At 38.8% G+C, this 25,129-nt stretch overlaps 2 protein-coding genes across 5 annotated transcripts; one reads left to right on the top strand and one right to left on the bottom strand.

Annotated features, from left to right (window-relative positions):
• The first annotated feature begins 1,377 nt into the window (after positions 1-1,377).
• LOC106659066 (cation-transporting ATPase 13A2) lies at positions 1,378-17,499 on the top strand. Of its 4 annotated transcripts, none has more exons than XM_014381366.2 (13): positions 1,378-1,697; positions 2,712-3,073; positions 9,176-9,260; positions 9,335-9,562; positions 9,642-9,799; positions 9,876-10,237; positions 10,402-10,740; positions 10,870-11,146; positions 11,234-11,869; positions 12,182-12,728; positions 12,815-13,653; positions 13,746-14,086; positions 14,160-17,499. In XM_014381366.2, the coding sequence occupies exons 2-13, from the start codon at positions 3,058-3,060 to the stop codon at positions 14,616-14,618; spliced, it is 4,287 nt and encodes a 1,428-aa protein (XP_014236852.1). In that variant the 5' UTR covers positions 1,378-1,697; positions 2,712-3,057; the 3' UTR covers positions 14,619-17,499. The 4 variants fall into 4 exon arrangements, with proteins under 4 accessions (XP_014236852.1, XP_023317068.1, XP_014236851.1 ...); XM_023461300.1 differs by lacking the exons at positions 1,378-1,697; positions 2,712-3,073 and adding exons at positions 6,350-7,268; positions 8,303-9,051; XM_014381365.2 differs by lacking the exons at positions 1,378-1,697; positions 2,712-3,073 and adding exons at positions 7,275-8,032; positions 8,303-9,051.
• A 1,862-nt stretch (positions 17,500-19,361) lies between these two features.
• On the bottom strand, positions 19,362-24,634 carry LOC111694196 (apyrase-like). The gene is made up of 9 exons (XM_023461335.1): positions 23,992-24,634; positions 23,719-23,929; positions 23,214-23,330; positions 23,049-23,129; positions 21,145-21,346; positions 20,877-21,080; positions 20,463-20,800; positions 19,760-19,896; positions 19,362-19,684 (listed from the first exon to the last, which is right to left on the bottom strand). The coding sequence occupies exons 1-9, from the start codon at positions 24,141-24,143 to the stop codon at positions 19,462-19,464; spliced, it is 1,665 nt and encodes a 554-aa protein (XP_023317103.1). The 5' UTR covers positions 24,144-24,634; the 3' UTR covers positions 19,362-19,461.
• Positions 24,635-25,129: the final 495 nt, after the last annotated feature.

Below are 25,129 nucleotides of genomic sequence, written 5' to 3'. Positions count from 1 at the left end.
CGTTTGAATATTATGTATAGCACGAGATCTGTGAAAAATTGGTTAACATTAAAGTAGTCTTTACTTTTTAATAACTATGATATTGGGTCACATAAATAAAAGAATTGATTGGAGCCTTCTCTTGATTGAGGCTCTTTTTTTGCTCTCTTTTGTGCGAATGCCCGCGCGCTCTCGTGACATTTTTCGCACTCTCGTTATAAGTATATGAAACTTAGATCGAGCTCGAAAAACAAAGTTATCGAACGAAAAAAAGTAGTTATAAATATCTTTTTTTTATTATATATATTACTTATATATTTATATAGATTTATATAAATGTTTGCCAGAAGATTGATAAAATAAAAATGATAATTTCAATTTTCTTGAAAATGACACACTTATATTTATCGATAAGCAAAAAAAAAATTATAGTCATTGCTATTTATAAGGTTGCTTTAATGATTTTAATGATTTTCAAGTCTTGTTTCATTAGAATTACAATAAGATATAATAAAGATTCTTTTACATACATCGTGTCTTATATGTTGTTTTTTTGCAACGAATACAATTAAATCACGTGACACTTTTCGAAAACAGCAAAAGTGATGTTTCAACGTCGTTTTTATTAATCGACGTCGAATATACGTTTACGTTGGAGCAGTAAAACGACGTTCGTCGACGAAGAAAGAAAGAAAGAAAGAAAGAAGAAAAAAAGACATATTTCTTTAATTCCCGTGCTGCTACTGCTGTTGTTGTTGCGTGCATTGGATCAGCGTACGAGGACTAATTGCTGCGCTGCATTGCCCCAGAAGCGAGCTCGCAATATTACAATACAAGCCGGCTCGGTCCAAGTACACAATAACTTTCACTTATTTTAATCGGGTGCACGTGCGCTCGTTGCCGGGTCCACACATATGTATGTAGTGTGTAAGTGTAATGTCAATTCGTGCGCTCCTCTTCGCGGTACAATACGTCGAAAAAAAAAAGGAAAAATAGGCCACGGTGTCTTCCATAGAGGCATTAGCGATCGTCGTGGTGTTACATAGCGATTACATATGGACATGCGCGCGCGTCAGAGTCGGTATCGGTCAAATTTCAATCGCCCAGTAGCTGCTCCCAGCGCGCTAATCGTCATTGATGATATCAAAAGAGCGCCTCTCTATCTCTCTTACTCTCACTTCGAATCTGTACAGGCGCACGCACACACTCGTGACACGTTTAAATGTGTGTGGAGTACTGCGCGCTCGTCTGTGTCTGTGTGCCCGTGTGTGTGTGTATACACGCGAAGCAGTGAGCATACATATAGCAGCGCGCCGTATCATTAAAATTGAATGAAAACGAGAGCGTTAGAGTCATATTATAAGCTGGAGAGTCATCAGTCAGCGGTCGACCGTACGAGCCGTTACATGTCTGTGTGCGTGTACCTTTGACTGTGCTTGTGAGCTACACGGCTTCGGCTCTTGTTTTTTCTCTCTCTCTCTCTCTTTAGTTTCGCTTTTTTTTCACTCACGACCAGCAGCAGTGCACGCGAGTGATTTAGTGAGTCTCGAACAACGGAGAAAAATTGTTTATTAACTTTTGGCTTGGCTCAGCGAGCAGTTATGTAGACGCAGTTTCGTTCTTACGTTCGTCGAGTGCAACAGGAGCAGAAAAGCCGACTCCATAGTTTTTTTATTTGTTTAAACGGTGGTGTGTGACTAGTTTATCAATTATACAAGGTGAGCACATTGTCGGTCAATTTTTAATACAATTTCTCCGATTTTTAAAGTTATCGAAGTCAGGGCATCGTTTTCAAACACGTGCTCTTCTGACATGTCCACTGAATATTTTCTAAATGGTTTTATGAATACCTAGAAAACAACGAAGTGAAAGTTCAGTGGAAAAACTCAAAAAATGGGCGTGAAAAATAATCTTTCAAGACTAACTTCGGTGCCCGATACAGTCGACGGAAAATATTCAGGCCGAATCGATGATTTTTTATTTTTACGACCCGACAACGGCATAAATCATAATCTTTATCGCGAACGCTGCAAGCAACATTTACTATTTAATAATGAGCCTATGAAAATTTGTCAAAACTTTCCCTCGATGATCGCGATCTTTGCACGCTCTTTTATCCGCTCGTTATCGAAAAATAATTAAAGCGGCGCGCGAAGCGAATCGTCCACGCGAAACGCTCGATCCACCAGCGGGCGCATTATCAAGATTGCAAATATTTGTTCCATATACAATACGCGAATCGTCGGCTGTATATAGCGGAAAAAACGTTGTATATATATCATCATCGGGCGCACTTTGTATGTAATCTCGGGTAGCATCGGAATTCATGTATTCTAATCTGATTTTAATGTTGCCTATTATTACACGCTCGATATAGAATATTCCACCGAGGCCCGGGCCATTAGTCATAGATCAAAATTTTCATTCTACAATATATAATGGCCGATAAGATGCGGCGCTGCTCGCGCCATGGGTCTACTTAAATTGTAATTATCCGCACGCACCGAAATCGGTAAGCGATGCACGAGCTTTGAATAATTGAAAAAATTCCATGCGAGCTTGGCCCCCGTAGGCGGCCGCGATACAGGCGTTTCATTTCGAGACGCGCTGATCGATTGTCCAACCTTCGAGACATTCTCGTTCTCTTTCTAATCGTATTGTTGTCGAATAGCAATGAGTCAAACTCTCATACAAACGAAAGTATCCTTCAGATTCTGCCTTTTTTGTTTCAGTTCGTCGACAAATAATGCCTAAGAAGCTGTCGCTACAGCGGGACTGCAGAAGCTCTATGTTCGGAGCTGACGGACGAAGCTACGACGACGGTGGACGCAATTGACCCCGTCCCTTTGGGCACGGCACCGAGGCACTTTGAGGACGGGGTGAAAAATCCGCCGGATAGTTTGCGAAAATTTTAGTGCGCGTCAAGGACAAAAATTCGGATACGCGCACATAAGTTTAGGATTAAGTTTTAGTTTTATAAGCTAAATATAGTTAGTTAAGTTAAGTTATATCGTTAAGTGCGAGCGAATTAACAAGAAAGAAGAGAGGAGTAATCGCTCAATCACGCCCCGAGGAGCCATGGATATCATGGACGGTAAGTCTTGCACCACTTTTGCTCTAATACTTTTTCTCATAAAGTTAAATAAATGGATAAAACTCCGCGTGTATCGGCCCTCAAAGTTCATTAGGTTTTGATGCTCGGACGAGAGATCGATCTGTTAAAAATGATCTTAGCTGCAGCTTTGACGTAAACTGTACGGTAGCGTAATAGCTGCACGTAACAAGTATTTAAGTATTAAGTAATAGCCAAGCGCTCGCCTCGATGAATCCTCTTCGGACGGCGCAGCGCACATTCGACGTATTATAGCACATTTTTTTCTGCTTAATCGGCGCCTCATATTATTATCGTACAGTTCAAACAAAAGATTATTACAGGTCTGTGCTGATTTTTCTGTATCTGTCTCGAGACGCGAGGTAAAACCATCGACAATTCGTTAGACGTGTATTAATCTATTTTACCGTTTATATACCTGCTCTATTTTTATCGAGGATAAGCCTTCGCGGCTTTTTTTTGTATTATTTATACATTTTTCGTTCCACATATCGCAAACGACTGGCATTCCCAAGAATGTGCAGGATTTTTTCAGAGTGGAAAAAACGTGTTGCACTGCATATATATATGAGTTTTGATTCTTGGGAAAAACGATTTTTGCAACGGGTTTTACTCATCCAATGGACATTGTAATAACAATCTTTATGATTCCATTAGAAAACAATTAGCAATAAATTCATAAGATATCTCGAGTTAATTATGAAATATCTCTGGTCTGTCAATAATGATAATGAGGTATTTAAAAATCGTCGAGTTTTAATGAGCATCTAATAAAACACAGATGAATAGAGTTAATTGTGTGATCGAAAGCCTACTTTGAAGAATCAACGACGCGTAAATCCGATGCTCACGAAAGGAAAAAATTACCAAAAATAAGAAAAATGACTGGAGCTCGCAGACAGATTCGAGTACCCGATAAAACTCATTAGTGGAACTCATAATGTTCCGTCACCTGACTTACAATACAAGCGCGACATCGATCATCGTAGCGTCGACGCGTGTACGTACATGGACTTATTCTAGAAAACGAAGCAGGGGATTAACCGAGTCGGCGGACAAACGATTCGGTGTAAGGCGCAGATAAGAAAGTATAATTATAATACGATAAGTCGTGTCGTCGGTATAATCCCGCTGATTTATGCTCTCTGTTTGTTCAAATGAATCAGACGCGAGTGGTCAGCAGCAGAAGCAAGACAGAGAGAGAGAGATTACACCTTATGTTTTATCAGCCCGCATGTACTGCCACTGGTGGTGGTGGTGGTTGGTGATGGCGGCCAGTGCACGAGCGCGCACGTGTATACAGTGCATAAAGACGCGAAGGAAAAAAAGAGGAGAAAAAAGCGCAGTCATGGTCCAGCGCCACCACCCGCACACGTACAGTGTACACTCGAGTGGGTGTGCTCTCGTGCACGCGTACCTCTAAACGATGCCGAGATAATTGCGCTCAATCAGCTCATTAGCATGATGTCGCATGTAGGTAGTATTGGAGCTCGTACAGCCGCAGTGCCTGCAGCGGTTATCAGTGTCGGGGCAGACGAATTTCGACGTGACTAGGCGTAATTACGCGACTGCAGCACGTAACGACCGATAGAAAAATGACGGAAAATGTTCTTCAACGTCTTCCAATTTCATTGTTCTCGTTGGTGCGTGAATATTTAGAGGGAGAACAATGAGAGCATGAATCAAGACAGATTTACGCGACGTCACGTTCCTTTTTGTGTTTTGTTGTTTTTATGCCGAGCTCGAAAACATCGAATTCGCGCGAACAATAATTAAAAAAAGCGGGTTAAAAAGTCCGCGACAAAACAAATTATTATTTGCCCGCGAACAAACACGCGGCTCGTGCTGCTGTGTGTCGACTATACTTAGCGGATTGACGAAATCCCCGTGAGTGAAATTGTTATTTTTTTTTTCCTCCCGATTACACGCTGAAAAGCGTAAATGGCAAATTAGCCTGTATCTTGCACAATGCGTCAAATTAGCTCAAGGGAAGTTTACGAGAGTAGCGACGATATTATTGTGCGTCGCCGCTCGCGGCTCGCGCGGAGTCATCATTAAGCGTATAATCTCGACGCCACATATATACGTTTGTGTACATACACGCGCGCGCACAAAGCGTAATGAGCATTTATTATACATATACGATTAAAATACGAATAGACAGACGTATACGCACGCGTATAAACGACGAATATATGACAAGAACTCGTATCTTAATTATCGCGATTAAAGCAAACAATGCTTTATGCTCTCGATACTCTCGGTAGGATATGTGCGTGTGTGTGTGTTATATCGAGTATCTGGAAATCCATTGACGTTTCGCCGCACATGCTCGTCTTGTTTGTAAACGCGTGCGAGATTGGGTGACAATTGAAAAATTAGACGCGAGATTGTATTATTTTCGAGCTTGCATCGTGCGCTCGAACATTTCGACGCGCGCGGAGTATCGGCCAAAGTTTTGCCTTTCGATCGACGAGTTGAGGCAGAATAAAAAGGAAGGAGCAGTCTCGAATTACCCAAAGTAACACTAGATCTGCTGGTCTAGCGCGTGCACTCGACACTTTGGTGCAACAAAAAAACGATACTCTATGGATGTTTTGAGAGCGATGACGAGGGCACTTTATGTAAACTATTTGCATTTTCGCTTTTTTTTCTCTGGCCAATAGTGCAACATATCACATTGTAATAAATATGCAGCGGACTTTATTGAAAAACCGAACCATCGATTTACACTAGGCGCGCACCTGTAATTGATACATCGATTTTCCATTAAGAGTCGTTCTAACGACGAAAAAAAGAAAAAATAACCGAATGGCTTGATCGATCTTGTAACGCATGCTTCACAGACACCCGAAACGATCTATCATCGGCGCGCATACGACTCGCGGGAGTCCAATGGCAGTGCAAGTAGCATCCGACCACGATCACGTGCTTCTGGTCTGCTACTTGGACGCGAATCCCCGGCGACTGCGCAATGTCCGAGCGCGAAGCAGCCGCTTTTTGCGTTTATATAGAGATAGCCTATAGTCGAGCATGAGGCCGCCGAGTGGCGAGTGCGGCGAACACAGTTTGGAGCTGCTCTCCCCGACCAATAATATCCCCTCCCCGTTTGGGAGCACACGCGCGCATACACTGACAGATATATAGCTACATACAACAACATGCTACAGCACACCGACGACGATAGCTGCCTGACGAAGCGAAGAAAGCTATAAAGGTGCGCGGAAATTGTCAGTCCAGCTTTCTGCTGCGACTGCTGCTGCTCGTCTCTCTTTTTATTCGAAAAATTCGCAGACGTTATTTCCGTTGCGTCGCCGCGTGCGCATATCATAGGTATGGAGCAGAGTCGCAGCCGTCAGCGATAACGTCACATTTTTCCTGCAGCACACACACCTATATTATACACACTTATTGCCCCGCGCTGCGTTCGGCGTTGGATCACCTCCAAACTCTGCAAATAATATACACACAGTCGCACGTTCTCGCGGCGAGCAGCTCCAGTTGATTGTGTGTCCGAGCAGGCGAGGCGTGCGCGCGCGCTCTCTCCGAAGCGTCTCTTTCTCTCTTTCTCTGTGTGTGTCACTTTCTGCAACTGTGTCCGTGTGTACATACACGCGGATCACTGTGCTTGTATACAGTGTGTATAAACGAACACACACATTTACACAGAATTCGCTCATCGCACCGAGTCCCTGCCCCGCGGATCGATTGCTGCTGCCGCTGCTGCTGCTGCAGTTGACTCGAATTCGTACGTGCGTGCACGTTCAGCTATCGTCTGCTCGCAAAAAAAAGGGGGAATTGGAAAAGCTCCGCGCTCTCTCGCTGCTCGGCCGATGCTGTTGCTGATGCTCCCGAGTCCGCTCCGAGTTGTGTCGCGTCTTTTCTTCGCCTCTTCTCGTTCTTCTTGTGCTGTGTGGGCTCTAAAATTGGCACACGCGCCGATCGCCTTCGTGTGCACACGTGCAGAAACGGACTATAACTAGTTCATACACGCCATCTTGATCTCTCTACGAAATTATATACGGAATATCGTCGCACGGAAAATACGCACAGGAAATAGCAACGCCGACTACGTCGTCACACCGATACATTTCTTATCTATCGTCTAAGGCCATTTTCAGCCTGTGGCTGCATAATATAACATTACGCGCACAGTGAGCGTGTGCTGTCAAGTGAGGTGAGCTTTTTACTCTGTTGCTGCTGCTGCTGCTACTGCTACTGTCTCGATGCGTGCCCTATACTACTGCATTTATGACATGTAGCTGCGCTCAAGTTCGCTCCTTCTACATATAATAATATCTTCTCTCTTCTAATCGATGTCGTTGCTGCTCTTAACTTCGTTATAATACATAGTGAATATAATATCGAGCTACAATACTATGCTTGCTACTTTCTATTGTTCTGGATCAAAGATGAACGCAATCGTGGAATTTCGTATTCTTAGAAGTCCCGTGACGGGTTTGTTCATGCAGAAGCAGCAAATTATTATTTCCGAACAGCAGCAAATGTTGTACGTCTGAATCATCGATATAATACAAGAAACTTGAGAGCTTCTGTGCTTCTCCCTCTCTTTCTCTCACGTGCTTCGTTTGGGTTTTTTTTTCCGCAAACTCTGTGATATATAAGCTCCGAGCAAAAAGCAAAAAAACATTTTCAAAGTGAAGTGCGTGTCAAAGCTAATTAAAGAAACACATTACACAAGTGGTTTGGAATTGAATCTATTTGATCGTGCGTGTCGCGTCGACTAGTGAATCTCTCTTGTGCAGCTCTTGTACTTAAATTGAAAAGCATCTGCTGAGTTTGACCATTATACATACTTGTGACTCGTAATGTATTTGAGATCTTGTGCTTCAAACAATTTAATTATTGGGAAGACAGTTAATATTGGAGCACTTGTTGTTTCTTCTCCGCTTCAGCTTGGCTCATATCGACCAATCAGTGGTACTTATTGATAATCAATTGATTTTTATATCTTTGTTTATAACACAAGCTTCAATTGCTCATTTGTTGGCGTGTTCTTATGACTTCATACTAGTTAATATACTTGTAAATATCATTTAATTTCTATATTTATATTCTTAGTCACCTGTCTAGTTACAGTATCTTGTGACATTATTAAACTTACTTTTGCGTTGCTAACTAATGTGTAATTGAAAATTAGTACTTAGTTCTTTAATATTACTGGCTCTAACTTGTCCTATTATTTGATAGTTGCTCCGCTTTTACAAGAGAAAATCCTCCATTCCTGTCAGAGCATCTTGTCAACTAAAGCAGGAAAATTGACAACATCACAATTACATCCCGGGATGAGCAAATTTGAGCGAGAAGTTATTGATTCAAAGATTGGTTGGAGAAAACTTGCAGATCCTGGTGACTGACAAGACATCAGTCACGCTCCAAACAGCACAGGGCGATAGCATTGGCTATAAACAAATGTCAAGCTGTAATTATGTGCTTATAGTTGAACAAAGACTCACAGAAAAAGACTTCAAGATGACACTCAACTGGTATCGGTAGCAGAAGAGTTTACTTTTTCTTGAGTTCCTAATTCATTTGATTCAACATTGGAGCATTTGGCATAAAATTGTATATTTATACATTACTACTAGACTTTGATGATTAAGAATAGATTACATACTGTGTATGTTAATCAGCATTTGAAAAATCAAACCAAAGATATACATTTATTATTAATTTAGTCAATGTTTCATATGCTAAATACATATAAACGTATAGGTATCGACAAATAAGTATATAATCTAAAGTAGCTAATAGTTAAGAATAAGGATAAGGAAAGAATTTTGCAAGTTTTGAAGAGGTGAAACAGTGCTTAAAAATGCCAGCCACTCCGAATAACCTTTCTTTGAATTTCACTAAGAGTAACTATAACGTTTTTGGTACCAAAATCAATAACGCTAGTGTGGAGCAACAACAAGAGCAGAAAACAGAACTTTTAGAGGGTAAGATGATCTCTCAAAAAAAAAGTTTTATCCATTTATTTTATCTTTCTTACAAAAATATAAAAGTACTATTAAAATATTATTTAAAATTTATCATAACATCATAAATTTATGAATATCATAGGTACTCGAGGCAACGGCCTACCCCATTTGAAAAATGGAGTGGATTATGTTAATCCTGGTGAGGAGGACCAGATGGAAATCTATGGGTAAATTGATGTCTATTTTAATGTACATATACAATGTATAATACATTATTTTGATGAGCAAAATTAATTTTCAGGTATAAGAGAAACAAAGCATATACTGCCATTACTTGGTTCCTAATACTTGTCTCAGGTGGACTATTAAGACTTGTCTTTCATTGGGTGCCACAACTCATGTTATACGCTACCCATTCTAAATGTCCAGTTGAGGAAGCAGAAACTGTATTGCTCAAAGAACAATTCCAAGGCAAGCACTCAATTTATCACGTTAAGAAAATTAAAACAGTACTCGCGCAAGATATCTGGTAAGTTTACAAAAACTTAATTATCCCGATGATTAAAAAATTTGAATAACTCGTTAATGCATCATAAATTCGATTACAGGAAAAATTGCCGCAGCGAGACTATCGAGGAACTAGCGGAACTGCCGACTAAATTGAATGATTCGCGATCCGAAATCGCTATATCAATTGAGCCAGAGCAAGATGAAGAACAAACGCCGATGCCTATGTCGTTTCACTTGTCTGGAGGTCACTTTAAAGGTGAGCAAAATTGCCAGCTGCCAATTAACCTGGAGTTAGAACGTTTCTTACTTTAACGGTATTTTTTTCGTTGCAGAGGTACCATGGATGTACGCGTTCACGTGCAAAAAGCTCACCTACATCTGGGAAGCGGATCGCGGCGAATACATGAAATTGCGCGGCCTCGACACCGGAGTGGTCACGTCGAGCCTGCATCAAATGAGCGGCCTGAGCGCCGCTCAGCAATTCATGCGTCGTGGCGTTTACGGCGCCAACGAAATCGTCGTGCCCGTCTCGTCCCTCTTGACGTTGATCCTCCTCGAAGTACTGAATCCATTCTACGTCTTCCAGATTTTCAGCTTTGCCCTTTGGATCTCCGATAATTACATTTACTACGCTTTGGTCATTCTGTCGATGTCGGTATGCGGCGTCATTATGGCCTCCGTGCAGACTCGACGAGTAAGTATTTCCTGACTTTAACTTTTTTTCAATCTATTGAAAATCTATGCAATGAACATAAAGATAAGAAGTGACTTTGTCGCTGAAAAATATTGCTCCGATATCTATTAACGATATCCGATTGTAACTGGATCTAAAGTTTTACGGTACTTTATCCTCCGCAGAATCAACGCAATCTCAGCTCGACGGTCAGCTCGTCGGACGTCGTTACGGTACTTCGAGATCGAGCCACGGACAAAACGATGACCATTCCGGCGAAGAATCTCGTACCCGGCGACATACTCGTGATTCCGTCTTACGGCTGCGTGCTGCCCTGCGACGCAGTGCTCATCACGGGCAACTGCATTCTCAACGAGTCCATGCTCACCGGTGAGTCGGTGCCCGTCACCAAGACGCCCATACCGGCCGCCAACGACGTCATTTACGACGGCAAGGAGCACGCTCGACACACGCTCTACTGCGGTACAAAAGTTCTGCAAACGAGATACTTCGGTACCGAGAAAGTAAGTTGGACGTTTCGCTCGTAATCTGTAACGCGATACCCTCGCGTTGGAATGTTGCTTTTCCAGCATAGCTTCGCGATTCCGTGCGTCATTGAAATTCATTAACGTTCTGATGTACTTTTTCTCTAGGTTCTGGCTGTGGTAATTCGCACTGGCTACAACACGAGCAAAGGCGGACTCGTCCGTTCGATCATGTACCCACCCCCGGTGGACTTTAAATTCGAGCAGGACTCCTACAAATTCGTCATTGGGCTTGCCTGCATCGCCGTCGTGGGTGCCATTTATACTGTCATTAGCAAGGTAATGAACGAGGAGTCGCCGCGGGATATTGCACTCGAGGCTCTTGATCTCATCACTATTGTCGTGCCGCCCGCTTTGCCTGCCGCTATGACCGTCGGTCGATTAGGTGAGTGAAGAATTACATAATCACTGTAATATTTGTAGTTCTATCCAAGTTGAAACGATCGTAACCTGTTTGCATCCACTTTTACAGTGGCGCAGAGTCGATTGAAGAAATTCAAGATCTTCTGCACGAGTCCACGAGCTATTAACGTCTCGGGCTCCATTGACTGTGTATGCTTCGATAAGACCGGCACCTTGACCGAGGACGGCCTTGACATGTGGGGTGTCGTTTCCGTGACTACGAAAAAGTTCCAGTTACCGTGTAAGGAAATCACCAGCCTTCCGTTAAGCGAAGTACTCATTGGCATGGTAACGTGTCATTCGATCACCATAATCGACGGTCAGCTGATCGGCGATCCCCTGGATCTGAAAATGTTCGAGTCCACCGGATGGATACTGGAGGAGCCCAATGTGTCCGACACCTCGAAATTTTCCATGCTCTTCCCGACGGTCGTGAGGCCACCGGACAACTCCAGCATCACCATGAAGAATCTCCTCAAGAGCCACGACAGCGAGGATCACGGTGGCGACGAGAGCTTGACGACGTCCCTCGCGACCGACGAGCTCGCCGACGACGGAGTCGTCATCGGTATCGTGAGGCAATTTCCATTTACGTCGAGCTTGCAGCGTATGAGCGTCATCACGAGGACGCTCGGAGCCGATCATTATGATCTCTACTGCAAAGGAAGTCCTGAAATGATTCTCAGCCTGTCGAAGCCCGAATCAGGTAAATATGAAATGTCCACTTTGCATACGCATTAAAGAACACTTTTCAAGGTCGGCTAACTGTATTGTCATCGAACATTGAAAATCATTGATCATCGTTACGATCAATTTCCTAATTGCTCGCCACTTCCGAGAGCGATGAAGTTTAATCCCCCTTTTTTACGCGCGCGCCGCAACAGAACGGCCGCAATTGCTCTACATAATGAGGCTTACGTAAGACAGTCGTATTGCGTCGCGATAACACACTCAAAATTTTAACTTTTCTTCCATTTGATAAGATCAACTGATGATTTTTTTTCTGTTTACTTTTCAGTACCCCATGATTTTAACAGCGTTCTGCAAGAATACACCTCGGAAGGCTACCGGGTCATCGCATTGGCCTACAAATCCTTGAAACGCCTGCCCTACGCCAAGGTCCAGCGCATAACGCGCGAGACTGCCGAGACCGAGCTGAACTTTTTGGGCTTCGTGATATTGGAAAATCGGTTGAAACCGGAGACGATGCCGGTGATCGCTGCCCTCAATGAGGCCGCGATCAAAGTCGTCATGGTCACCGGCGACAATATGCTCACGGCCCTGTCGGTCGCTCGGGACTGCGACATCGTCAAGCCCGGCGTGCCTGTCATCGCCGTCACTGCTGTCAGTCAGCCCAATCATGCCAAGCCGACCCTGTACTTCAGCCGGAGTTACACTCAAGGCAGTCAAGGCCAATCCTCGCCTACGCCGCTGGCCGGCGAAGGTGATTTCAGCGAGATTACCGATATCAATAGCGTCGTGAGTCTCGAGACTATCGAGAGCGGCGGCGTATACGCCAATAACAATCACCGTGCTGGAGCTGTTATGAATTACATTTCCGACGAGTGAGTTGATTTTTTTTTTCTTAAACAATTTTTCAGTAAATTTATCGACGAAATTTTAATTTCAAAAATAATTTCAATCATTTCAGCATCGAGAAAAATGGCAAAGTACAAAAGAACTCGAGAAAGAACGATTACGTGTTTTCCTTGACAGGAAAAACTTGGGCAACGATTAAACAGTATTACCCTGAGTTAATACCAAAGATATCGACGCGTGGAACAATATTCGCTAGAATGTCTCCGGATCAAAAGCAGCAGCTCGTGCAAGAGTTGCAAGCTCTTGGCTACTACGTGGCCATGGTAGGCGATGGTGCGAACGACTGCGGAGCTCTTAAAGCCGCCCATACCGGCATATCCTTGTCGGATACGGAGTCATCCGTGGCTTCGCCTTTCACGAGTCGCGACACCAACATCTCCTGCGTCTTGTCAGTCATACGCGAGGGTCGCGCTGCTCTAGTGACATCGTTTGGAATCTTCAAGTACATGGCTGGATACTCTTTGATTCAATTTGTTTCCGTGCTATTGCTCTACAGCATCGGCTCGAACTTGACGGACATCGAATTCCTTTACATCGATCTGTTTATTATCTCAATTTTTGCCTTCTTCTTTGGAAAGACCAAAGCGTACGAAGGACCTCTGCACAAAAACCCACCATTGACTAGTTTGATGAGCGCCACACCGATTCTCAGTTTGACTTTGCAAATCGCGTTGGTTGGTATATTCCAGTACTTAAGTCTCTTTAGCTTGAGACAAACAGCCGATTTTAAACCGTTCCAACCTAAAGAACATGAAGATAAAGATGATGTTGGATGCATGGAAAATTACACAATTTTTATCATGAGTTCGCTACAATACATCATAATGGCTGTGGTATTCTCCAAAGGCAGACCTTATCGTCAACCAATGTACACTAATTATGGATTACTCGGTGAGTTTTCACTTATAATATTAGACATTCGTTTTTTTTTTTTTTTTTCAAATTAATGAATAGTTCAATAATGAAAATTCTTCTAATTTCAGGATCATTTATCGTTTTGACTATGTTTTCTGCTTACATCACACTTATTCCGTTCCAACAACTCGCTGAATGGTTTGAGCTAGTCTTACCGCCAGAAATGACTTTCCGTTGCGTCCTTCTGGCTTATGGACTTGCTAATTTCGTTTTGGCCATGGTAGTGGAGTTGTTCGTTGTTGACTATATTGTTGTGACGAAACTGAAAAAGAAACTGCACAACGTAGACAAATCAAGACGAAAATTTTTGCAGTACGATCGTGATATGAGCTTAAATACAGAATGGCCACCACTGACTCAAGAGCCATTACCTGAATCTGCCCCTGATATTCTTATCCGACAGAATCAGGCAAGCTTTAAGTCCCGAGCTTTGTAAGATGTGTCTAATGATGATATCTTAACAAAATGTTCTTTTCATTTAGGTAACCGAAATTAAGATTGAAAAGCGTGAGAGTGTGCCCAGCGATTACGTAGTAGGCGCTCAGACTACTACCCATCGTCGTGGCAGCCCGCCTTCATTACCACCTGACTGTATGTTACCATTCAAAAATTTCGAACGTAATTTTGGCTCAACTCGAGAAGTACCCTTGAATCCACGCTCATTGTGTGAAGATCCTCGTAACTCCGTCTCCATGAAGACGGTCTTGAATTTTCAGGACGATAAGTTGTGTATAATGGCGAACGACAAACCAAGACTCAACTTCGAATCGACGCAAGATATCGATTGCGTCGACAAAATCAACCGCATTAAAGAAACTAATTTAGTAGCGACTTTACCCAGACATTCGGCTGCCGTTAACGCGATTGGTATCGAAGAGAAAAAAGAAAGAATTGGCACTATGACGCAAAGTGTATTGGAACTCGACGTACTACCGTCTTGAGATGAGGCAACTGTCGCTCAGCTGATTCTCACTTCAAAACTGAGAATTGGCAGCGGCGGTGCTATCGATAAGTTAAAACAATTGTTCTTTTCTATTTTAAAATTCTCCGTTTAAGAGGACCAAGATGTGTTTTCTATTTAAAATTGTACATAAATGTTAAGTTTTGAGGGTTCCAAGTGATTTTACAAATAATTTTGTTGATGTATTTGAGTTTTTATGTTGAGGAAAGTATACTTTCATTTTGAAAATTACTATTTTTATGCTTTTTGCACGTTCATGGACATTAGAAATGCCAGATTTATTATTATTATTTTTTTTCAATATCTCCTGAACACACTTGTCAAAGTCAGAATTATGCAATGTATTAGCTGTGAAAAACTTAGCAGAAATTTTTTTTATTATAATTATTTTGTAATTACATTTATGTATTTAATTGTATTAGATAGATGAATATTAAAATTTCATAGGCCATAATTGATTTTCTAGAAAGAACGCGAGATATTATTTTGTATTAATTTTACTATAAGAATGTAATTAAACAGTTTCAAAGAAATAGCTATTTACGATTTCAGCATGAACTTTATTAGATAAAACAGAAATTTTGATTAATAATGACACTGAATATGTCCTTATTAATAAAACTTTCAGGTCATGGAATGAAACAAAAACCTAGATCATTGTTTTTGGCGAAAAATGTTTAATCGTGCTTAACTTTTGTTACAAATTCATGAACTTTAGTTGCATGAAATAATTTATCTGCACAATTTGCAATTATCGGTGTACTGGTCAAATTGACCCTGTACTATGTACTAAATAAATGAAGAATGTATAGAAGCTTTGTTGTTATATTGAAATATGCTATCATCTTGGAACTTGAAGATGATACTTTTAAAAAAAATACTTGATTCAAGTAAATTGAAACTATAATTTTATCTAATATCCGTACTAAAGTATAATACGATGACCTAAATTCGTAAATATTAATGTCAATGTACTAATTATTGTATGTGTCATAAATTTTGTTTCCAAGTGGAAAATTGAAATTTGTCAAAAATCATTAATCATGTAGGTGTAATTTATACAGTTGCTCATTTGAGTTATTAAATTATTCAGTCAAAATTTAAATATTTTTTCAGCAATCAACTTTAGTAATTAGAACTTTTACACATTAAACAATATTATTCAATTTGAAAAAATTAATTATTAACGTTAAAAAATTGTTTGTTTTAGATTTTAATTAATTTTTTGAAATCAATGTTTTAAAAAGACAATGTTTGTTTTGAATTAATAAATACTTAGAATAAAACACAGAAATATCGAAATCAATGTATTTTTTTTTTAAATTGTTGATTATGTGCTAAAAACATTATTTCATTTTTTGAGTAACATCTCCACGTTTTTACTGTAACATATGAACCAAAAATAAATTGTAACTCGTAAAACGATTGGTCCTCTTAGAACAACTTTTTCTTTATTGTTGTTACTGTTATTATTGTCGAGTGATCGTTGCCTCGTCACACTCAGAGCCAGTGTACATATGTATACCTGTGTAATATATCAAACTAATCATTTTGCCATGATACATATTTTACAAATATTTATTTATAACTTTTTGTTACTTTTCTTCGCTTTTGAAAAAATGAGTATTGTTGTTGCATATTCTTTTTGTACACGTACATCGTAAAACTATTACTTTTATAATTGTATTAATGCGCTTTTTGAAGATTATTCTATGCATTCCACTGCAAATAATATTTTTCAAACGATAATAGCCAAATAATTTTTAAATGCTTGTCGAAAACTGACCTGCCAGAAAATAAATTTCGTTTAAGGCAATTGTTCAAAGCGTAAGAAAATCTACAAGAATATAACGAAACACAATTGTCGTGGGAAGAGATAATGGCTCCCGCATGCGTCAAAGTAATTTATGATGGATTACACAGAGTATTGATTCTCATATTTTTATGAGATTGTATGAATCAATTTTAAGAGAAATTCATTTTTGTTTCTCGGAGAAGAAAAATAGTAAAATGTCTATCTCAACATGCAACAATAAGAGAAATCGTCTATTCGCCAAGAAAACCCGAATTTTTGGCTGATGTGGTATGGCTAATTTTCTTACGATAATACCAGTTGTCATTGATTATCCGTGATCTAATTTTTCATTTGCATTACCAGATAGACTTTTAGAATTTGTATTCGCATAGTTTTGTGCAAATGAAAAAAATTAAGCTTATCAACATTTGTAGATTATCAGTGCATGTAATCGAATATTTTTTATCTCTAAACGTAGTCCAACGGTAAAAACTATACATTTTTGTACTTATGAAGTTCAACGAGATAAAAAGTGATAAACATATCCGATTTTTTATTGATCGGTGCCAAGTTGTGATGAGATGAAGCAAAAAATTTTCTCAATTTTTTTTTGATCTGGGTTCAAATGAATGTAACATTAATGAAAGAAAGAAAAAGCGAATCAAGTATTAAGTGCGATAAAGCACACGTGAAGAAATTTACTTAAATCAATATACATTCTTCAGCTTCTCATACGTTTTTATCTACAGTTGAGTGCTCAAAACAAAAAATATACTGTTCAATATAGTATTCAATAAAATGATTAAATTGTCACAAGAAATTCAAACAGCCAATAGAAGGTGAGATGGAGAAAAATTACAGGAATATAATTAAAACGGACGTTTGATCGCTGATCATTGAATAAGTTCAACGTGTACGTATACATTATTAGTTAGTAATTTTATGTATATTATAAAAATGAGAACAATCGATTGTGTGATACAATTTTTAATGTATTCAAAATAAAGAGTTATTAATAATCGGCGATTGCGTGACGGAATTGTGTAATAAAAGGATTTATGAGTTATATTGTTGCTTTAATATTTTTTCAAAAACCTTAAATAAAAAAAACATGGTTTTGTTTTTGATTTATTTATATCTTTAATTCACTCTTTCTTTGTTTTTTTTTTTTTTATAAATTCACTAGTACATATATTATTTTTTGCGTAATTATATGGCCACACAAGTGGATTGAAATAGTTAAAATTTAACTATGCCGCTCCAGAGAAATATACGTACATACGAAACTTGGAGTAGACGTACAACATAATACTATACTCGGCATTCAAGGTTTAACTTATATACTAAATCTATTTTTAAATTTTTATTTAAAAACGCTCTTGCAGTATCTGAATGACTAGAACCGTTCATGCCACTAAAACGCGACGCTCGAATCTTACCGTAACGAGAGATCATGTTGAGTTAATTTTTTAGTCTAATGCCCAAGTATAATCAAAGTTAATTACAAGCCAGGAGAATACGACAAATCGCTGCCGCGAAACATTGCGTCGATCAGAACTCTATTGTCAAAATCGCAACGATTCTCTTCCATCATTCTCAGAACGTAGCAGTATCTTTCCCACGCCAAGACATGTTCATCTGGATGAATTTCCGGCACCCGAACGTTATTTCGTATCGACTGATCGTCGTAGTAAGGAGAATAGATATGATAATTGAGCTCAGATGTTTTCTGGCGACGGTACGATGCCTTCGGTGTCATTTTCCTCTAAATTTTTTTTCGTCTAAAATAAATGAAAAAATATTCTGAAGTTTCATGTTTTAAACAATCGCGAATCAAATAATTACCCATTAAATCTAAAACCACAACCTACTGAAATCTACTCTAATTACGAAAAAAAGATACATTGAAAAAATAACAATGTATCATCATCTATACCTAATGTTGAAGTTTTACTTCTCTAGTATTGTCAATGGTCCAAAGAGGTAACTGAAAAAATCTCTCCAGAATAAACAACCGAAGAGTCGTCGCGTCTGCGACTGCACTGCACACTGCACAGGGGGCGAACGGCCAGTTCGAACTGAGGCCACAACACGAAGCTGAAAATGAAAAAGGACGCAGAGAAAAAAAAAAGACGAGAGGGGGCCCCAACGCGCAGGGGGATTGCGTCGTGCTTTGGGTTTGCTTATATATATACAGGCACACGCGTGTACGCGTATCGATGAAAAGACCAGAGCCCCCTTTGACGCTCTCGGCACGCTTGCAGCCGCTTTAATTCGAATATATATGTATCACGCTACCATATGGACTGACCCTCCCTCGTGCGCTACCAGCAACTGGCGTACAAATATAGCGCGAGCACTTGAAAATACTGTACGCAAACACGCGTGTACAAACACACATATGTGCACTGCAACTTTACCGGCTCACTAGTACTAGTTATTTAAGTTTCTCTTCCTGCCTGTGTTATGTTTCGGGCCTTATGCGGGGACTCTGAATTCTCATATCGTTCATAATCTAACTTCATTAAAGATGATTGGTATAACGTATCTCAACGATTGGGAGAATCTCACCGAATAACAGTCGGTCATGCGGGCGATATTCAAGCTGAATCGATAAACCTGCATTAGAAATAGATTTCTTTTTTTTTCCCCGAACATATTATCGACAAACCTCGTATCGATATCGTCGAGATTACGAAATGTATACGAAGAGGGAGAGAGAGGCCATATGCGCATAACGCCTTTGCGTTTGTGCGTGTCGAGGAGCGGTGTGAGAGTAAAAAAAGAAGCACTTATTAGCCCGATGAGGCACGTGCGACGCTGAAAAAATTCTCCTTTTTCAATTGGCTTCCTGTCCCTTGCTTTACTTCCCGTTGAATCCACGCTGAATGTAAAGACTCTGCATGCAGATTTGAAAGAAACGCCATATGCAAATAATATTTTTTCTTTATCCTCAAGATTTATATAAAAGCTCACAAAATTGTTCTACATTTTTCATAAACTTCTGCTGTGTGATTCGTTCGAATTTTTAGTACTTATAAGTTACACGCTGATCGGCTTCATAGAAAAAAGGAGATATCGATTTCGTGTATTCGATAAAAGCATCGAGATCTCGGATATTGAAGAATTTGAGCGGCTCTGTGATTTCCTCGGCAAAAAGTGGGTGAGTTGCAAGATATTCGAGCAAAATCACTCTGTAAATTTTGTCCTCATCCATTGGTTCATACACTGGCTTATCACAAGCTTGGCATCTGTTGATAGTGATAAAATTAATGTTTATCTTCATTCTATTTCGAGTTTTTAATTAATTTTCAACGTCTACTTACTGAACAAGAATATTTGTAGTACGAGATTTTTCAGGTTTAGTCAAATCGTAACTCAATCGTATTCCTGAGTTATGTGAGTAGAGTGTCAATTGCATTTTACCATTAGCTTCTTCCTGTTTTAAACTTTTTTCAATAATCTAAAAGATAATAAATTAGTTAATGGCCTTATATATAGTTCAGAAAAAAACTAATTTTATGAGTATTAATCCATAAATGATTATTCTGATGAATAAGAGATATTGATGTACAATTTTTTTGCATAACCTTTATGCATGATTTCAAGGTGAAAATAGTTTGTAAGTGTCACGCAATACGTGTCAAAAATCAAATTTCATGTTAATGCAAAAAAACCGTATAAGATATAATTTAATAAATGAACCATTTTTATCGATTTCTATTTGTTTACTTGAAAAACAAAAATTTTGGAAGGTGAAGAAACCATTATAATCATTATGAAGTTTTTAAATGACAAATTCTATTGTTTAAATGACAAACTCTATTGCTAAAAAGATAAAAATCAATGGCAATAATTTGTGAAACTTATCATTAATGAAAGGTGGAGAATTAAATCGAATATAAGATCTCTTTGCTTCTAGAGCAATTTACAACCTTATTATTTTATTTGTTTGAAGACGAGCACGAAAAAAAGTATTTTTTGGACAATTTCCTTGATGGTTTTATGAATAAAAACGTTCACACTTACGTTGCGTATTTTCCTTCCAGGTAATTCAACAACGACTAAATCATCTTCGAAAGGCAAGATTGATATCGCATCGGCGTAGCTGATGTTACCCGCCGGCAACTGATTTCTAACGCCACCGGAATTGACGAAGGCAATTGCTGCATATGTCCAGTGTTTCGGGGATTCACTGAACTTGCGGAATGCGTGAACGAAGCTGTCGGTCACCAGATTGGCCACGGCACAATCTCCGACGTACAAACACTCCTTACTGAGAGTAGTCCTGCTCGTGCCGACCACTGCATTGCCGTGTTGCTCGACGATATCGGCCCAAGGCTTCAAATCTTTCAGCATTTTTTCATCTGCCCGAGAATCAGAGGATGTCCTCATTTTTCAGTTACTCAATCATTTGAATGGGATGAGTGTGAGGTGGCTCACCTTGCTCGATGGAGCTATCTAAGTAAATTGGAGCTCCCTCCCAGTCGGCCACTTCTCCCTTACTATCGAACCACACGGTGAGATTTCCGAGGTATTTGGTGTATGCTCCAGCTTGAACGATCAGCACAGTCCTTTTGGAGTCTTCCTGTTGCACTACTACTGGGTAATCGTCGGCGGGTTCATCGTTGTTGAAAGGTGGCTTACCTGAAATTAAATATTCATCAATGACTGTGATAAAAAAGTGAAGAAGGAAAAAATATGAACACACCTGTGTAAAGGAAAGTATGCGAATGACCACCGACGATAACATCGACGTCCGGACAATTTCGAGCTAGTTTACGATCGTTTTCGAGGCCGACGTGGCTCAATACGATAATGATATCGATTCCTTGCTTTTTCAATTTTTCTGCTTCCAAATTGATCGATCTAGCTGCATCTAAAAATTTAACCTTGCCTGATTGCGACATGGTCTGTTGAAAATCATTAGATGGATCAATTAGAAAATTTTTTTATTCAGGATAAGGATGATTGTCACGAAATAAGCTTGTTTTTTTCACTACGTTTTTGGATTGCACGTTCCTCCAAAATTTACCCCATGTTTAATACCTCATTTTATGCGTGTTTGTACCTAGAATTTGATTACCAATGAGGAACTACATCAAGTTACATCAAGCACATCAAGGAGAACAGTAATAAACTTTCCGAAGAAAAGGTCGATTTTTCATGTCTGGACGCAATTTTAACGTTTTTTCAACTTCAAAATTCACTTATAAATAAAAAAACTCTACGTCAGTACCTGATAAAACTCATAAACTCATGACGTAATTTTGCATTTTTCGATTCAAATGATTCTGTGAAAAGTTACGTGTCTCACCAGAATTACGTGACTTTTCTGTAGATTTTCTTTCAAAGGCCCAAAAATGAAAATTTTTTGATGAAATTTTCACAAAATAATCTCGAAGTCATATGCATTCACTTATATATTTTAGAAATAAATTTTTTTTTTACTAATTAAAAAATACTTCAAAAAATAGAAAAAAATCGATAAATCAGCACCATACTCTCCCCTTAAGTGTAATTATCCATACTTATAATGACACGCAGATGCAAAAATTCAGTTTAAAGGTACAATGTTTAACTGATTCTTAAAATTGGACGCGTGACGACAAAGACATTTTCGACTGTGTTCAAGCTACGGCTGACGTAATATGTTTTCTTTAATGTCCAATAATGTATGTAAAAGTTAGAAATAATTGATATCCAACTATTTCGCATATTCCACTAGCGTCATTTCACGATTTTCAACTGTGTACAGGACAGGACATTAAAAACAAGCTTTTCGTGACAATCACCCATAAACGAAAACCAGTGTAATAATTATTAATTTTAAATTTTAAAAAGTACTGTAACTTTGTTGAAGCGAATTACAAAAAATATTGCATTGAATTTCATTTCAATTACAAAGTACTTTTAAGTGCGTATTGAAATTTTAATCTAAATTACGAAATAATTTTTAATCTGATATTGAAACTAAATTCTATTAGTAATTATACTTTTTAAAATTTTTTTTTATTATAATATAGAACCAATTGTAATATTTGCCTTCCTGGAACATATAATACTTATATTATAAGGCAATCGCTAAGAATTATCATTACCTGATTTTTGAAACGATTTTTATTGCCTCTCCTAAAGACGAACTTAGTAACAGTAAGACATTGTTGATTAAGTCAACGTTTCAAAATGTAATTTCGATTATTATAGAAAGATTCGAAACAAGGCTTTTCAAACTTTGTTCAATTTTTTTGATATTTAGTCAAATTTAATGCACGCCAGGAAAAATTTTCGCCGGCTTAGACTCAAAAAATTTTCTGTACTGTGCATTTGCTTTAAAAATGTATGAGAAAAACATTAGACGAAATTCAAAAATATTTTTTTTTCAGATACTTCAACTCTGTAGTATTTGTCTTTACCATCTGTAAGGCAACGTGGTTTTTTTATATTATTTGGGAATTTTAATCTGAAATTGCAACTTAATTAGTACTACCTCTCTGTTAGTAAGTTAATCTACCTGAAAGACAAAAAAGATCGTTCCTAAAAATCAAGTAATGATAAATTTCAACGATGCATGTTAAATTAGGGATTTTATCTTTATAAGTACTATGTTCTTACCCATGTCTGTTCATGACTCACGCCAATGATTCCAATTTTTTTTCCTGATCTTTCGATAATCGTGCTATTACGATACAATCCCTGCAATCATTTATTTATATTTTCAATGGTTTATTGTTCTTTTATCAATATTTAATACGTCGATGTGCCAAATGATAAGTTTACCTGCATACTTGGCTCTTCGCTAGAATCGATATTAGCAGCGACAACGGGTGCATTGAATCTCTCAAGAAAATAGACGAGTCCAGACACTCCATCGTCGAAATCATGATTACCGATCGCCTAAAGTGGTCAACAATGAATATTAAGATAAAAATTATTGCACGTGACCTAATGTATCAATCTTCAATATATTGATCAAGCTGCAGAAAATATTTGCGCGAGACTTTTATGATAAATAATTTATGCAGACAATTTTTTCTCCACGTGATATCCGAAATCTCTCGACTATTTTAGCTTAGAAAGGCTACGTAAGCTTCAGTATGGAGCTTTCGGATATTCTTTTGAAAAGCAATATTAAAAAGTGATTAAGAAAAGTATGGAAAATCCCATATCTAAAGTTTCAATAAAAAAATTCTTGTATCTCGGTAACGGTTAATGATTTTTTTTCACGTTACGTGTGTAGGTACCAGTCGTTGTTTCGACACAATTATAAATGAAATAAACGCACCATGGCATCATGTGGAAACTTATTCATAAACTCTACAGTTGCATTGCCTTTGAACAAGTTGAACCATAGGGTCCCTTGATAGTTATCACCAGCGTTGAGATAAATCGTATTCGGCTGCTCTAATTTGATTTGTTTGACGGCGGTCATGAGCCGGGCCAAACCTCCGTAGCAACCTTCGCCGCCATCGTTACAACGACCAGTTTGAACAAACCTTTAAGTCACAGTTCATTTTTTTAAGCTTAAACATTAACATGATTTCAAAACTTGACTTACCGCGCGTGAAAATCATTCATGTGGGCGATGGTCAGTTGAAAAAGTTCATCCTGTCCTGGATAAACTAACTGTCTGGCCGTGAAAGCACTGCAACTGCAGATGCTTAAAGCTATTAACATCAACACTTTCACGAACATCGCGCAAGACTTCATATAAACTCAAAACTAATAAAGAAAAAAACAACTAAAATTGCGCCACAATCAGCGGTTGCCGATGGAAATCCCACCAATCGACGAGATGCGCGTTGAAGTGGAGTGAATACCCGAGTACATCGCAAAATGCTAGAACCTGCCCGATTTATACTATATTTTTCGACAGCGACTCTCCGTTCTCTGAACGACTGGGGAGGGGCAGTAAAAGAATAAAAAAATGTTCATAATTATACAATATATATATATATAATAAACAAATAATTCAGGTCACATCGGTAATAGGTTGTAAATTTTTGAAATATATTTAATATCACGCAATAAAATTGTGCGAAAGTCAATATTGTTTTATCAAGCAGATTTCTATACCTATACGAACAAATGTAAAATTTACAACTATATGTTCAATCGATAAGTTAGAAAAGCGTTTGTTCAGCCGAAGAGTATTCATGGAATTATTAATTTAAACTCAATCATCGAGAATAACTCGAAAAATCGAGCACTTGACTCGAACTTGAAGAAAAAACTCGAACTCAACGAGTCGAGTTTTTTCGAGTACTCGCACAGCCCTAATTATTACATTAACATATTTATCATTTTTGAGTTTTAACTATTTTTTACTTATCTATTAAAATTATTTTATGAGTAGAGGTAAATACTAAGAAAATGAGAGCCATCAAGGACTTTTGTCTGTTGACACCAAGCAAAGACAACATAAATCTTTACTTTCTAGTTGATCCATGATGATTTTACAGGAACTGATCGGTAGCCGGTGGCACGTCAGCTCCAACAAAGGTTTCAGTGCCCAACGTCGGCAAAATTTTCTTGGTAGTTTCTCGCACAGGTGCGTCCAGCACGCCCTATAATCTTCTCCGGAGAGATTTAAAGAAACATTCGAACGTAAGAACTCGAAATATTCCATATCAATGAGTAGTTTTTCAGCCTTTTCTTCTAATTGAATTAGATCGTAGAGTGACAGGTTCGGATCG

This window comes from Trichogramma pretiosum, unplaced genomic scaffold (genome assembly GCF_000599845.2).
Source record: "Trichogramma pretiosum strain Unisexual culture from Peru unplaced genomic scaffold, Tpre_2.0 scaffold2, whole genome shotgun sequence".
NCBI lineage: Eukaryota > Metazoa > Arthropoda > Insecta > Hymenoptera > Trichogrammatidae > Trichogramma > Trichogramma pretiosum.
Note: the sequence above shows the minus strand (reverse complement) of the source record. Positions and strands in the feature narration are given on the sequence as shown.

Excerpts from the sequence above, each read along its gene's own strand:
- LOC106659066 (XM_023461300.1), top strand. The coding sequence starts at position 8,928 with ATGCCAGCCACTCCGAATAACCTTTCTTTGAATTTCACTAAGAGTAAC. Across the intron at positions 9,052-9,175 it reads GAAAACAGAACTTTTAGAGG|GTACTCGAGGCAACGGCCTA; the intron begins GTAAGATGATCT and ends TGAATATCATAG. Across the intron at positions 11,147-11,233 it reads TATGACCGTCGGTCGATTAG|TGGCGCAGAGTCGATTGAAG; the intron begins GTGAGTGAAGAA and ends CCACTTTTACAG.
- LOC111694196 (XM_023461335.1), bottom strand. The coding sequence starts at position 24,143 with ATGAAGTCTTGCGCGATGTTCGTGAAAGTGTTGATGTTAATAGCTTTA. Across the intron at positions 23,130-23,213 it reads GCGAAGAGCCAAGTATGCAG|GGATTGTATCGTAATAGCAC; the intron begins GTAAACTTATCA and ends AAATGATTGCAG. Across the intron at positions 21,347-23,048 it reads TGAGTCATGAACAGACATGG|ACCATGTCGCAATCAGGCAA; the intron begins GTAAGAACATAG and ends GATTTTCAACAG.